Source organism: Prunus dulcis, chromosome 7, assembly GCF_902201215.1.
Source record: "Prunus dulcis chromosome 7, ALMONDv2, whole genome shotgun sequence".
Classification (NCBI taxonomy): Eukaryota; Viridiplantae; Streptophyta; class Magnoliopsida; order Rosales; family Rosaceae; genus Prunus; species Prunus dulcis.
Window position 1 is genome coordinate 13,170,544 of NC_047656.1, and position 13,633 is coordinate 13,184,176.

The 13,633-nt window shown below is 38.0% G+C and overlaps 1 protein-coding gene and 1 pseudogene across 1 annotated transcript; one reads left to right on the forward strand and one right to left on the reverse strand.

The window, feature by feature from the left end:
* On the forward strand, positions 1–2,771 carry LOC117636096 (protein PSK SIMULATOR 1-like). Its single transcript, XM_034370548.1, has 2 exons — positions 1–280; positions 679–2,771. Exon 2 carries the CDS (start codon positions 743–745, stop codon positions 2,444–2,446), a length of 1,704 nt encoding a protein of 567 aa, XP_034226439.1. The 5' UTR covers positions 1–280; positions 679–742; the 3' UTR covers positions 2,447–2,771.
* Positions 2,772–6,523: 3,752 nt separating this feature from the next.
* LOC117634927 lies at positions 6,524–8,501 on the reverse strand (annotated as a pseudogene).
* Positions 8,502–13,633: the final 5,132 nt, after the last annotated feature.

Consider the following 13,633-nt stretch of genomic DNA (forward strand, 5'->3'; position numbering starts at 1 on the left):
ATTGGTATTCCCCAAGGGCCGATGTAATATCCTGTTTTTCACCTCGGTTTGACCGATTTACGACTCTTTGGGAACTCTTTTCGGCCTTGTCTTTGTTTCTTGCTCTACGGCCGCGGCTATTTGTACGCAGCTGGGTGCCTACGGTCAAAGCCTACGCACACCCTCCAACTCCAACCCCAAAAAGGCCCAACCTTTTCTTCTTTTCTCTGTAGCTCAGTCATATTTGCTTGCTTTTGTGCTCCAGATTGATGTGAATCTGCCACCTTTTTCAACCTAAACGGTGAGTTTTCAACATACTGTATGGATGCAGTAGGTACGAATATATGCTTATGTTAGTTTGTTGTTTGAATCTGGGAGGGCAATCGGCAATGTATGTTTGGTTGGTGAGAAAATGTGGGAATTCTAGTGTTTGAAACCTGGGAAAGTATCAATTTCGCCTATTGATTTCTGGGTATTTAACTTAGCTGAGATGAGAGTGTAGACAATTCGTAATCAGTCACGTTTTTGTATTTTCTATGCTTCCTGAGCCACCAAATGGAGGGTTAGAGTTAGAATTGTTTCATGTTCGTTTTTGGTTTTGCTTTTGAGCTAAGGTAGATTTAGGGTTTGTTTGAAAAGTTGTGATTTGGTTTTGTGTTTAAGAACATAATACAAGTTGTACCTCTTCTTTTGGCGCAGGGATAAAGGGATCTACTGAGATTTTTTGTTGAGATTTGGTTTGCACTTTGGTGTATGAGCTTTAATGAAAGGTGAGATGGTGTCCGAGTCGTGGTTCGGTAGTTTGAGGTTCTCATGGAATCGTGTGGTGGAGGTTGAGAAGCCAGTGGTTGGGATTCTGGCGTTTGAAGTTGCGGGGTTGATGCTGAAGATGGTGAATTTATGGAATATTGTGGGTGAAAAGGAGATGCTTAGGTTGAGGGAAGAGATTGTTAACTCACCTGGGATGAGAAGGCTTGTGGCTGACGACGATGGTTACTTGATGGAACTTGCACTGAATGAGATCATTGAGAATTTGGGGTATCTTGCCATGTCAGTGGTCAGGCTTGGTAAGAGGTGCACTGACCCTGTTTATCATCGTTTTGAAGAATTTTTTGATGACCCTCTTGAGAATGGTTTCCAATGGCTTGGGTGGGAGTACAGGTGGAAGAAAATGGAGAGGAAAGTGAAGAAAATGGAGAGATTTGTTGAGGCCACAATGCAATTGTCTCAGGAGCTAGAAGTGCTGGCTGAGCTTGAGCAAACTTTGAGGAGAATGCGGGCTAATCCTCAGTTAAATCGGGTCAAATTGCTCGAGTTTCAACAAAAGGTAATGTGGCAGCGTCAAGTTGTGAAAAATCTACAAGAGATGTCTCCATGGAGTAGAACTTACGATTACACTGTCCGACTTCTGGCTAGATCCATGTTTACTATTTTAGAGAGGATCAAGCTGGTCTTTGGATATGATCAAATGGATTCTGGAGAAGGAAACAATAATTCTGAAATTACCAATTCTGCTTGTCTATCTCGTAGTCATTCATTTTCTGCTATCATGCACTCTTCTGTTCATCCATCTGATGGTAATCATTGTGGGTTCTATTCAGGACCTCTTGGGAGGTCGCTTACAAAGCCAAGGCTTATTGCTAGTAGTAAGAATAAAACAAACAAACAGCGGCAAGCTCATCATCAGTCATCCATCCAACATGGAAATTATTCTCAGTTAAAAGCCAAAAGTTTTGCTCATGTTGGACCTTTTAAAGGATGCATGACGGGTGGAAGTGAATCTCCTGTTTTCCATAGCTGCAAGCCAGAAATTGGTGGTTCTATGAGGTTGAGAAGTACCCATATGAAACTTTGTGAGAAGTACACACATATGGGATCTCAATCTTTCAGCCACAGTATCTATTCTAAATTATCCCTGTTTAGTTCAAAATGTACACTGTTGGCTGCCTCGCCGTCTACCCTTGGTGATGCTGCTCTGGCTCTCCATTATGCAAATGTGATTGTTTTGATTGAAAATATAGCTTCATCACCTCACTTGATCAGCCTTGACGCAAGATATGATCTATACAATATGTTAACCACAACTATAAGAACTACTCTCAGAGCTAGACTAAAGTCATATGCCAGAACTATGGGCACATCTGTCTATGATCCTGCCCTTGCAGGAGAGTGGAGTCTGGCACTGGAGCAGATACTGGAATGGCTTGCTCCCCTTGCCCATAACATGGTGAGGTGGCATTCTGAGCGAAATTTTGTGAAGCAGCAGGAAGTTTCCAAGACAAATGTGCTTCTGGTACAGACCCTCCACTTTGCGAATCAGGCTAAAACCGAAGCTGCAATTGTGGAGCTTCTTATAGGTCTGAACTATATGTGCATGATTGATGAGCATAATAGGAAGGCTTTGCGAGATGCTGGTGGCAACAGACCGTATGATGATTATATGTTCAAAAGGGATGAAATTGCTTAACAAAATTTATCGACTGCATTAGTAGATTGTGGACTTCCACAGGTCTATAAGATGGCGATGTTCAATCAATGAAGTAACCTGGAGAAGAATGAGATGTTTTAAGCATCAAATGAACATTTCTGCTTCTTTTGGGCAAGTAGATTTTCTTTTTTTCTCTTTTGTTCTTCTTTGTCTTTTCGTGGGACTCAAAGATTCTTTCATTTGTTGATATGGTGAATGAATTGGGGGCCAACGGCAACGTCCTTGTAAAGCATATCTTGTAATGTAACACGAAGCTCTTTGTAGCATAATCTATGGTATATTTGCACTACTCTTTTGACATATCTGTAGCTTCAAGATCTTATAATATTTCATCACATGGATTGCTTCTTCTTTGTTGTTTTCCTCTTTTTGTCCACTCCTTTTCCTCACGTGTCTTAAAACGCCAATTAGGATATAAAATTAAACAACTATATAAGCATATTCGATGGATGTACTCTTTTTCTTGTTCAATCTATGTATCAGAAAATATGTTCATTGTCTCTGGGAAATATATCGGTTTTCTCAATTTTCAGATAAATTATTATCTTACCAAAGAAAGACTGGGGTTATAGAAATACTGTTTTATTATTTTTTTCTAAGAGCACTTCTAGCAGTTTGCTCCTTGTCATGCCTGGGGGGTGCTAGGGCAGGTATTATTCACGTGAATAGTACTTACCTTTGCCATATTAAGCAACGTGTGTTTCCAGCAGTTGCCATGTGTCATTTTTTATTATATAAAATTCTCATATCATATTTCGGATAAATTTTTGGATAAGATTTTTGGTTGCAACGTGTCTATATTTATTATAAAATTCACATCTCACTCATCATACAATTGAAATATTCTTGGTCTTCATAGTCTGACACAATCGAGTACAAGGACGACTCGATCATTGGCGGAGGCGGTTCCACCGGATCACAACGTGAGGGAGTATTTTCCTTTGGAGGATGTAATAGTGCCATTATTTCCGACACGGAACGCACCAAGGGAATCGATTGCGGACATTGTTCACTTGAGGAGCCATGTGTAATGGTTTTCCTTTTTTTTTTTTTTTGGCCTTGAATAATCTATTAAAAAAATTAAATTGGAAATGCAAGAAAATATAAAAAAGAATGACATTAAATTGAATAAAATGGCAATTAATTTTTTACCTCGTCGCCAAGATTTTGACCTCTTCGATCATTTGTACACGACCCTCCGGCTTCGATGGAAGATGCTATAAGATGGTGAATAAAAATGAAAATTGAAAGTGGGGGGCAAGTCCAAAATGCTGTTTCCAGCAACAAGAAGTGCCCCGGGCAAGGAGTGGGACCCAGCGGACTGGGCTGGCCCGAGCGCTAGCTCGAGTTGCACGGGCCAACGTTAAAAAAATTTGAAGCGCCCGCTACAGTTCCCCCAACGGCTAGCTTCCACGTGGGGCGCGCTGGGCTCTCCGATCAAATTTTTTCCAGCAATCCAACGGCAGCCAATTTTTATCCAATAAAAAAATGAAAAAAAATTGGAATTTTTTTTTAAAATTACCCAAAAATTACTGAATTTTTTTTATAAATACCAACCAATACTCTTCACTTTTAACACCAAATACTCATACATTTTCTTCTCCTTCAACTATTTTTCACTTTGTACCCAAATTTTTATTCACCCTTCCCTTGGTCCCCTTGCTGGAAATGCTCTAAAAAGACTGAACTGCATTATTTGAGCAAATTGAGTGAATTGCATGGATATACATGAGATTCTAAAAGAAAAGTCCATTTGGGTAGCTTGTTGGGCCCACTTCTAGGCGGGTGCTAGAAAAAACAACCATCACAAATGAAAAGTTGTCATGGCAAGAAGTAGGCTCACGAAATTGGGCAAGCCCGAAAGCAAGACTTGCCTGGGCAAACTAATATCATATTGACGTTAGCATGAAGTCAATGGCTAATTTAAATATCAAAAAATATTTTTTCTATAAATACCTAGACATGTTATTGTTCACCCGTTTTCGTGTTTACTCCTAAGATGGAAGGGCGAAGTTCCCCACTGGCTTGGAGACCATTTGTTGGTCAACAAGTCAGCTTTCTTTGGTGTGTGAGCGTGCCACTGCTAGCAATGCAGATCCTAGCAGACTTCTTTTTAGAGTGGATAACTTGCACCCCAAGTTACTGACTTCTAAAACAAATGATTGTGAATTTGGGTGAGGAATATTTCCCAAGTAAGTTCTTTTCTTGCCTCAGACTGGTGAGGACTTTCATAATTTATCTCAGTATCAAATGGCTGTTCTGGCCAAAAATATTTGATAGAAGTTGGGTTGTTTTAGGCAGAACTGCCTTTTACAAAACAATAAATGTGCATATCGATGCTAGGAAGGTTAAAAGATGGCCGGAACTCCGTTTCTGCTTGGATGGAAGGCTCTAGTTTTGGCTGGGCTAGACGCGCCTGAGCCGCTCCGTGCTGCTTCGTGACTTCAGATGCTAGGCTGACCTATAAATCGATACCAAAGTTCGATTTTGGCAGAGCGTTATATTTACTTCACGCTTCGTGAGGCCTTTGAGTGGGCAGAACTGCAGCTTCTTCAGTTTGAAGGGGGCGAAATTGGCTGTTCTCGAGGGTTTGATGGGCTAGGGATTGCGCTACGAGCATTTGCTCTGCTTGAGCAGGACTCTTCATGGGTTCGCCGAGGTCTCCACGTTTGTGAAAACTCAAAACTCTGCTTGTCTTGGCTTTTGCTGAATCAAATTTGTAACGAGAGATCTCATTTTTAGAAGACTTATTTTCTAAGTCTGAACTTTGGAATTCTGATCTAGAGCTAGTTTCTCTTGGAATCCAAGTGAGCTTTGGTTGTTTTTCTTCTTGTTGTTTTTTTTTTATTGATGAATTGATTGTCCTTTTCTTCCTTGCCTACTTCCATTTTTTATAAGAGACCTTCTTAGGGAGGTGGTTTTAATTTTAAATAATGGGCGGCAAAAAGATCTCCTAAAATGTAAAGTAGAAAGGATTTTTATCAATCATGGCAGATAGGCTCTCAGTAGTCACCTCCTAAAGCAATCCCTTCCCTGGTTTCCTAGGTGGCAGCTTTCTATTTCAATGCCATCGTTTGTGTGGGCTGATTTTATGGCGGTTTGGTTTTTCTTTTGTATTTTCTGAACAACTCCCTGTTTTTAGAAATCATGACCCGTGAATTCCTTGGAAGATGGTGTATTGCTTTGGAGCAAAATCTCTGAATACAGATGGGCTTTTGATCTTCTGTTGGCAGTGTTTCAGAGACGTCTCTTCTCATATAAAAAATTTAGTTGGAATTGCTGACTTTTCAAGGCTGAGGTAGCCACGTGGGTGTGTTTTTGATCTCTTGGGTTTGAGCCCAAATAATTTGTGGGCTGATCCTTGAAGCCTTAATGACAGCTTCCACGTTTGGTCTTTTTGGGCTGGGCAGGTAGCTTTACCATGGGCCCCTTTTTTTTTTTTTGAACTTTTTGGCGTGCTAATTTTAGGCCCAAACAGTTATTTACTTTCCACATCAAAATCCATATAAATTCATCTCATCATATCTCATGTAAATAGTATTTGCCCTTACTTGCCTTTATCCTTTGCCCATGGTACAATGGGGTAGAAATGCTCTAACATACTAATTGCAAGGGAAAGTCTAGTTAAATAACTTTTTTTGTTGTATATCTTTTAATGGAAAACCAGATATCATCAATCAATCATCTCCATTTCCACACATTATTTCTTCAATAATGTCATACAACCTACTTCTCTCGAATTTTTTTTAAATTAATTTTTTATTTCAACTTATGGCACTTTCACATTGGATACTAAAGAATTGTTGTTTGTTTAATGGAATAATGTTGTTGAGAAAGAAAGTTGAAAGAAAAAATTGGGATAAGTAACATTTTCTTGCAATAAAGTTACAAGTTCGAATCAATCTATTTACAAAAGAGTTTAAGATATTGTATTATATTGTTACACAAGACAACTAATTAGATTTATTCATTTAAAAAGACATCATTAATAGTGTAAATTAACAAATTAAAATATAACATACTAGATTCACTGGCGACAAAAATATTTGCGTGAAAAGAATTTATTAAAAGGAGACCTATTAAAACACATTTTTTTTTTTACACAAATGCGTCTTTAGTGACTATAGCAAGCATTTTTTAGGCACTGCTAGTAATGGCACAGACTTTCTCATTGATATCCCCAACTTGTCCTTCCAATCTATAGTGTCTCTGGTGACATTTCCATCAAGTGACCAATCAAATTGGTGAAGCAATATCCCCAATGTAAGATGCAGCATTCTATGAGCCAGAGGCACACCTGCACACATTCTTCTCCCAGCTCCAAATGGAATCAACTCATAATATTGGCCCTTGTAATCAATTTTTGAACCTATGAACCTCTCAGGCTTGAATGAATTAGGCTCATCAACCCACACATCTGGGTCTCTTCCAATTGCATAAGCATTCACAAAAACCTGTGTGTCTTTTGGTATAAAATACCCCATGAAGTCGGTGTCATCCATAGCCTTTCTTGGTAGTAGAAATGGAACTGGTGGATGCAATCTTTTCTTTAATTATACCCTGCAAATAGGGAAGATTGTCAATCTCTCTCTCTTCAATCTCTCTGCTTGGACCTATCACTTGAGTGAGCTCGGCTTTGGCCTTCATCAATGTCTCTGGGTTGCATAGCAGCTCTGTCATTGCCCATTCTGTGGTGCTGCTCGTTGTTTCTGAACCAGCCATAAATATTTCCTGCACACAGTTTGTTCAATGATTATCAAAGCTTTTAAGAAGTGAAATTCTCTTGCCAGGCTTATCTTGTCGGAAAAATACTTAAGTTGTCAAATTGTGAATCTAGATCACACATTCATGTACCGAGCGTGATCAATAATTCAGATTCACAGTTTAACAGACAATCTATAAGAGCATTTGAGAACACGTTATGTCATGATCTTTAAAAACTTATATATAGTAATTTGAAGAGTTAGAGCTAAGCAACTACTTACCAGTATAAAAATATTGAGATCATGTTCAGAAATTTTGTCTGGTTCATCAATTCCATTGCCTTCAAATTCAAGCAACAAATCCAAGAAGTCCCCAGTTTTCTCTCTACCCACCCCTCTCGCTTCCATGCGCTCCTTCACAAACTTAGAGGCAATCTGTATAGCTTTTCCAAGGTCCTTTTTCATCTTCCTCTTCAAACCCTGTGGATCCAACCACCTTAGCCATGGAAAGTAATCAGCCATGTTTGCAGCCCCATTCCACTCCATCAGTCCATTCATTGCCTTAAAGAACTCCAACCCTTCGTTTGACTTAGGATCCACCAAGTCCCTAGACAGCATGAGGTTCCCAAGAAGGTTGAAAGTCATAAGAAACACAAAACGAGCCACATGAACTCCATGCCCTTCTTTGAGCTTAGAGGCTTCCTCTTCTATCCACAACTGCAAGTTGTCAAAGCACTTTCTTCGAAGGAAGGCGGTCTCGTTGATGCGCTTGTTTACGACCATGTCAACCGTCATGAGCCGCCTCAACACCCGCCAGTGTGAGCCGTAAGGGGCTAGAGCCAATGACCCCTTGTGGTAGTCATAAACCCGGCACTTCATTTGTGGTGCGGTTTGCAAATGAGAGGTCATGGTTTTTGAAAAACTCAGAGGCTGCTTTGGCAGATTGAACTGACATAGTTGCTCTTGCACCAAGCCGTAGCCAAATTACAGGACCAAACTTGGGCGTTAGCTCAGTGAGAGTCCTGTGTGGCATCGTGCCGAGGTCGAACATGTTGCCGAATATAGGCCATCCTGGTGGTCCAGGAGGAAGCAGATGGTTGCCGGATTTTGATCTCCGGCGGATTAGCAAGAAGAGCAGAGCTGGTAACAAGAAGATGAGAAAATAAACTAGAAAATTCCAAGAACACCACTCCATTGAGTTGAAGAAACGAACCGTTGTTCCTGCTCTCTAGGGTCAATATTGTTGTCTGCAAGACTTGAAGTAAGAAAGCATGAAGGGAAGGTTCCCCTTTAACAAACTTTATTTGTAGGACGCTGCTTGCCTTTGTAGGACTTCCATTTTTCTTCTTCTCGGAAGGAGAGATTCTGTTTGACACATATATAAAAATAATTTATTAAAAACACACAAAAAGTAATAGTGAGCAAATGTTTGAAGGGGAAGTTAGAAAGAGTGTTGCTATTTCCACCTATTTGTACTATTTTCCCACGCACCTTATCTTCAAATTTTTAAAAACAAATTTATTTCTTTGTAAAATTACTTTTAAGAACTTAGCTCTCTTCAAATTTACCCCTATCCTATAGGTTTCAAAATATATTTCAAGAGAATGCTAGAACGCTCTGATGTTATTGATTGACATGATTATATCAAGTCATGCGACATGCAGCTATAAAGTTGTCTAATTTTCATTCAAGTTAATGAACAAAGCAAAATGATTCCACGAGTGAAATAAATACTTAAATCAAACTAATATAAAAAGAAGATAGTATTATTCATCTTTTCTCATATTATAACTACGAAAAATTATAGAAATGATACTGTACCACCACGTCAGTTGGTGGTATTTCTATTCAAAATATGACATGTGTCATTTTTCAAAAATAAATTATGCTGTTTTTACAGCTGGACTTTTACTCTCTAGAATAATATATATATACCAAAACGCCAGAAACCAGCTCTCACGACGGCAACCCAATCTTCTCTACCTTGTACTGCTACCCAACCAACCACCCAAGGGTTTTGGTTAATCTAAAACAAGAACCCACATAAAAAATCACTGGAAACTTAAACCCATAGAAAGTTTGAGCAGTGATGTCGAGAAATTGATTGGAGGATATCAGAAAGAAGAAGGAAAGAAATCGATTGGAGGATCATCACGAAAACTGATGATCCCCTTTGTAGTTTCTGTACAAATGATGATCAACAAACCCAAAAAGAATTACCCACATACTGTAGAAACATGTTCAGTCCCTGAAGGGGCGTTTGGGTTTGGTGGCACAAAGATGGGGATTCGGTTGTGGGAGGTGGTTTCCAGCAACGTCTTTGGGTTCTTTAACTTTTTAAATAAATAAAAATTCATGTTCTAAATAATAAATTTTTTTTTAAATCCATCTGTAAAAAAAGCTATAATTTATTTTTTTTAAATGACATATGGCATATTTTGTATGGAAGTATTATTAGCTAACGTGGTAGTACAGTACTATTCTATAATTTCTCGAAACAATGGTAATTAAAAAGTGCCATCACAAAAGCAATACCCTCATCAATTCTTAATTTATTTCTAATTTATCTGTCTTGGCAGGTTAGTATCCCATCAAGAAACAAATGAGAGAGAGAATTTGCTTGAATTAATAATTAAAGGATATTTAAGGAATAATGGTGGGTGGAAAGATAAAATTGTATTTTTTCAAATTTACATGGTGGGTGGGGAAATAGAATATGAGGGTAGAAATAACAGTATTCGTTAGAAAATAGAGATTCTTCGATCTAAGTCCAAAATCTCTAGCCGTTATAGGATTTAGTCCACACCTTTTTTGTTGTAGATTTGGGTCCATTGACTTTTATTAATTTTTTCTTGTGTCAATTTTACCCTTTGAGGTAAATAAGAAAATAACATTAATTAAAAATCCAAATTAATGTATTGATTCTTTCCTTCTAAATGGATTTCATATTTTAAATTTTGAATTCTTCTATTGCCGCCATAACACATCTGTACCAAAAAAAAATTCGTGAAGTAAAATACTTTAACAATTAACTATTGCAATATTTACCTAATATATAGATAAAATATAATTTAAGTCATGAAAGTAATGACCCATATATTTTATCTTACAATGACAATTAAGACCCATAGGCAAGCACCAACATAAAACTGTACCGATCCATAAGGTTGATTTGTGAGGATTCAAGCATATGAACAAATAAAAAAAAAGTTCATATAAAACAATGAAAGTAGGAGTATTATTGATGATGTCTTCCCAACAAATATTTACTTCATTACTAGGTAAATATGAGATAATATACCTAATTATTAGGTAAATATAAGATAATGTACCTAATTACTAGGTAAATATAAGATAATATAGCTAAACATTAGGTAAATAGAAGATAATATACCTCATTACTAGGTAAATATAAGATAATATATAAGATAATGTACCTACTTACTAGGTAAATATAAGATAATATACCTAAATACTAGGTAAATAAAGACAGATCACAAACAACCAACATGCATGGAATTTTAGTATCTGGTGTAAGCCTTTTCAGACATCCCACTCAACCTTATTGCCTTTTGCCAATCGAATAGAAGCCCCGCCCTATAAGCCATTCAACCCAAAAGAATTACAACCACAAAGACCCAATATCCAACCTTATCGCTTTGCATACCCCACCTTGCAAATTATAAGCAACCTGATAAATACCCAGTTAGAAAATCAATCAAACAAGGATTTTGGTTTCGAATGAAACTCACGATGCCGATTATAGAAGAGTCATAGGGTATGCGATAGCTGACTTCTTGGAGAAGTTGGAGGGCTAAATGGGAAAAGAATTTGGCTCCACTAACTTGTTGGTGAAATTTGCAAAGATTGTGGCTGTGAGAGAGTCCGAATTGGTTTAGGGTAGACAATATCATAATTATTATCATTAAAGTTAATTACCTTATTTAATTTTTAGGGGCATGATGGGAATAATAAAGTAATTTTAAAATGAAAAAAAAATATGTAAATATCAAAAAATAAAAAAGAAATATAATCATACGCGGCACAAAAGTCAAAGGACTTATATCAACAATAACAACTACAAAAATGACATCCAAATTCTATTTTCGATTTTAGACTTATACCGAATTTTTTAAAGAAAATATTTGATCTAGCATTAAAAAAAAAGGGAATAATGAGTAGCATTCTTTCAATTATGAATTGAGTTTAGCCGTGATGGTCGACACCAGCCACTTTATATTGAATATAATAATATTTTAATTAATCTTTCGTGTTGCTTGTGCGTTTGGTTTTTGGTTTAGAGAGACGTGTTGATGTCATAACATGACCTGAAGATCTGAATTCATTTTTTATATTATAACCATATGTTAAAGAAATCAATTTTGTATATGTTGACAAATCTGCCGAACAGATCATCTCAAAATGGCAATATGGCCGCAGGTGTTGGAGTTGCTGCAGTCATTGTGTCTTCATTTCATGTGGACCTGCTGCGTTCTCAGACTGAGTTGAAGTCTTGTCGTTATCTCTTCCATTATGTGGCTTTAAGAGCATTTCCACCAGTTGCCCATTGCCATGGCAAGATTAGCCCTAGGGCAGCTATTATTCATGTGAATAGTAGCTGTCCTAGTCCCCTCTAGCAAAATGTGTTTCCAGCAGTTAGGGGCTTGCCATGGCAATTACTATTCATTTTTTTGTTTTTTTCACAATTTTGTTTACTTAAATAATTAATTTGGATAATATTTTCAGATAAGATTTTTGGGTTCCTACGTGTCAATACTATTCATATCGGATGAGATTTTCGGTTTCAAATTTCAAATAAATTTCAAATTTCAGGTACATTTCAAAATTCAAATTTCAGATCAATTCAAAATGTCAAATTTCAGATACATTTCGGAATTCAAATTTTAGATAAATTTGAAATTTGAAATTTCATTTTAATTTCAAATTTCAGATAAGATTTTCACCCTCTAAGATTGCGCCGCGTGTCATATCTATATGTGTACATTTTTCTATAAAACCAGAGGTTCAGCTCATACCTCCCACACCAGTTCTTCTCTACATTTCCATTTCTCAAATTTTAGATTTCATTCTCTATTCTCAATGGCTGACATGCAAGAGGTTTTGGAGAGGCAAGAGCGAGAAACTAGAGAAAGAATGCGTAGACGAACTGCAAGCAAAAGGGCGCACAGAGAACTAGATGAGCAACTTGGCATAGCAGTTGCTTTGCTGGAGGAAGAAAACCAGGGTCGTCGTGGTTCACGAGAAGGCCGTCGCCCAAATGTGGACAGACATAGACATTCTCGGGGTAAGAATCTTATGGAAGATTATTTTATCCCACAATCTCTGTACTCTGATGTTGATTTTCGAAGGAGATATAGAATGCAACCTCATTTGTTCCAAAAAATCATGTATGATATTTGCAATTATGATGAATATTTTGTTCAAAAGAGAAATTGTGCTGGAAATTTGGGACTTCTTCCAGAGCAGAAGTTCACAGCTGTGATACGAATGTTGGCGTATGGGTCATCTGCTGATCAGGTGAATGAGATTGCTCGGATGGGGAAGTCCACTGTTTTGGAGTGCTTGGTGCGATTTTGTAATGCAGTGGAAACTCTGTACACCAGAGACTACCTCCGCAGACCTACGCCAAGGGACCTGCAAAGGCTTCTCCAAAAAGCTGGACAATGACTGGACAATGACTACCACATATGAGAAAATTTAATCTCATTGCCCGTTACTGGACAATGACTAACTTGGACCCAAGCCTCACACAAGCTAACATCTTCTATCATGCTCCATGCCCCTCCATTTTCATTAGAAGAACCCATAATATGGTAGAAAAAAATTACAACTTCAAAGTGAAAAAATATTGAATAGAAAGTGAAAAAAATTTGAGGAGAAAGTGAATAATAGTAGAAGGAGAAGAAAATATATGAGGATTTGGTGTTAAAAGTGAAGAGAATGGGTTGGTATTTATACACAAAAAATTCTGTAATTTTTGTGTATTTTTTAAAAAAAAATTCGATTTTTTTTCAATTTTTTTGGGCAGAAATATTTGCTGCCGTTGGATTTCAAAAAAAATTCCAATCGGAGCGACCACAGGCCGCCACGTGTCCAAGAGCCGTTGGCTGCACTGTAGCGCGCTGATTCTAATTTTTTTTTAACGTTGGCGCGTGCAATGCACGCGCCAACGGTAAAAAAAAATTTCAAACTTCAGGGCTGACGCCATGCTGGCGTCAGCTAATTTGTCCCACGCCTCGGGCCCGAGCTTGGGCCAATTCCGCCTTCGGGCCAGCCCGTTTTGGTGGCCCCCACAGTTGCCCGGGCTGGACTTTTGCTGCTGGAATCGTTTTTTGACCCAAACCCCTCCCAGCCCGAGTCCAAAACCTGCTGCTGGACTTGCTCTAAGTGCGGATGGAGAATTCAACGCCTATTTAAGTGCGGATGGAGAATTCAACACCTG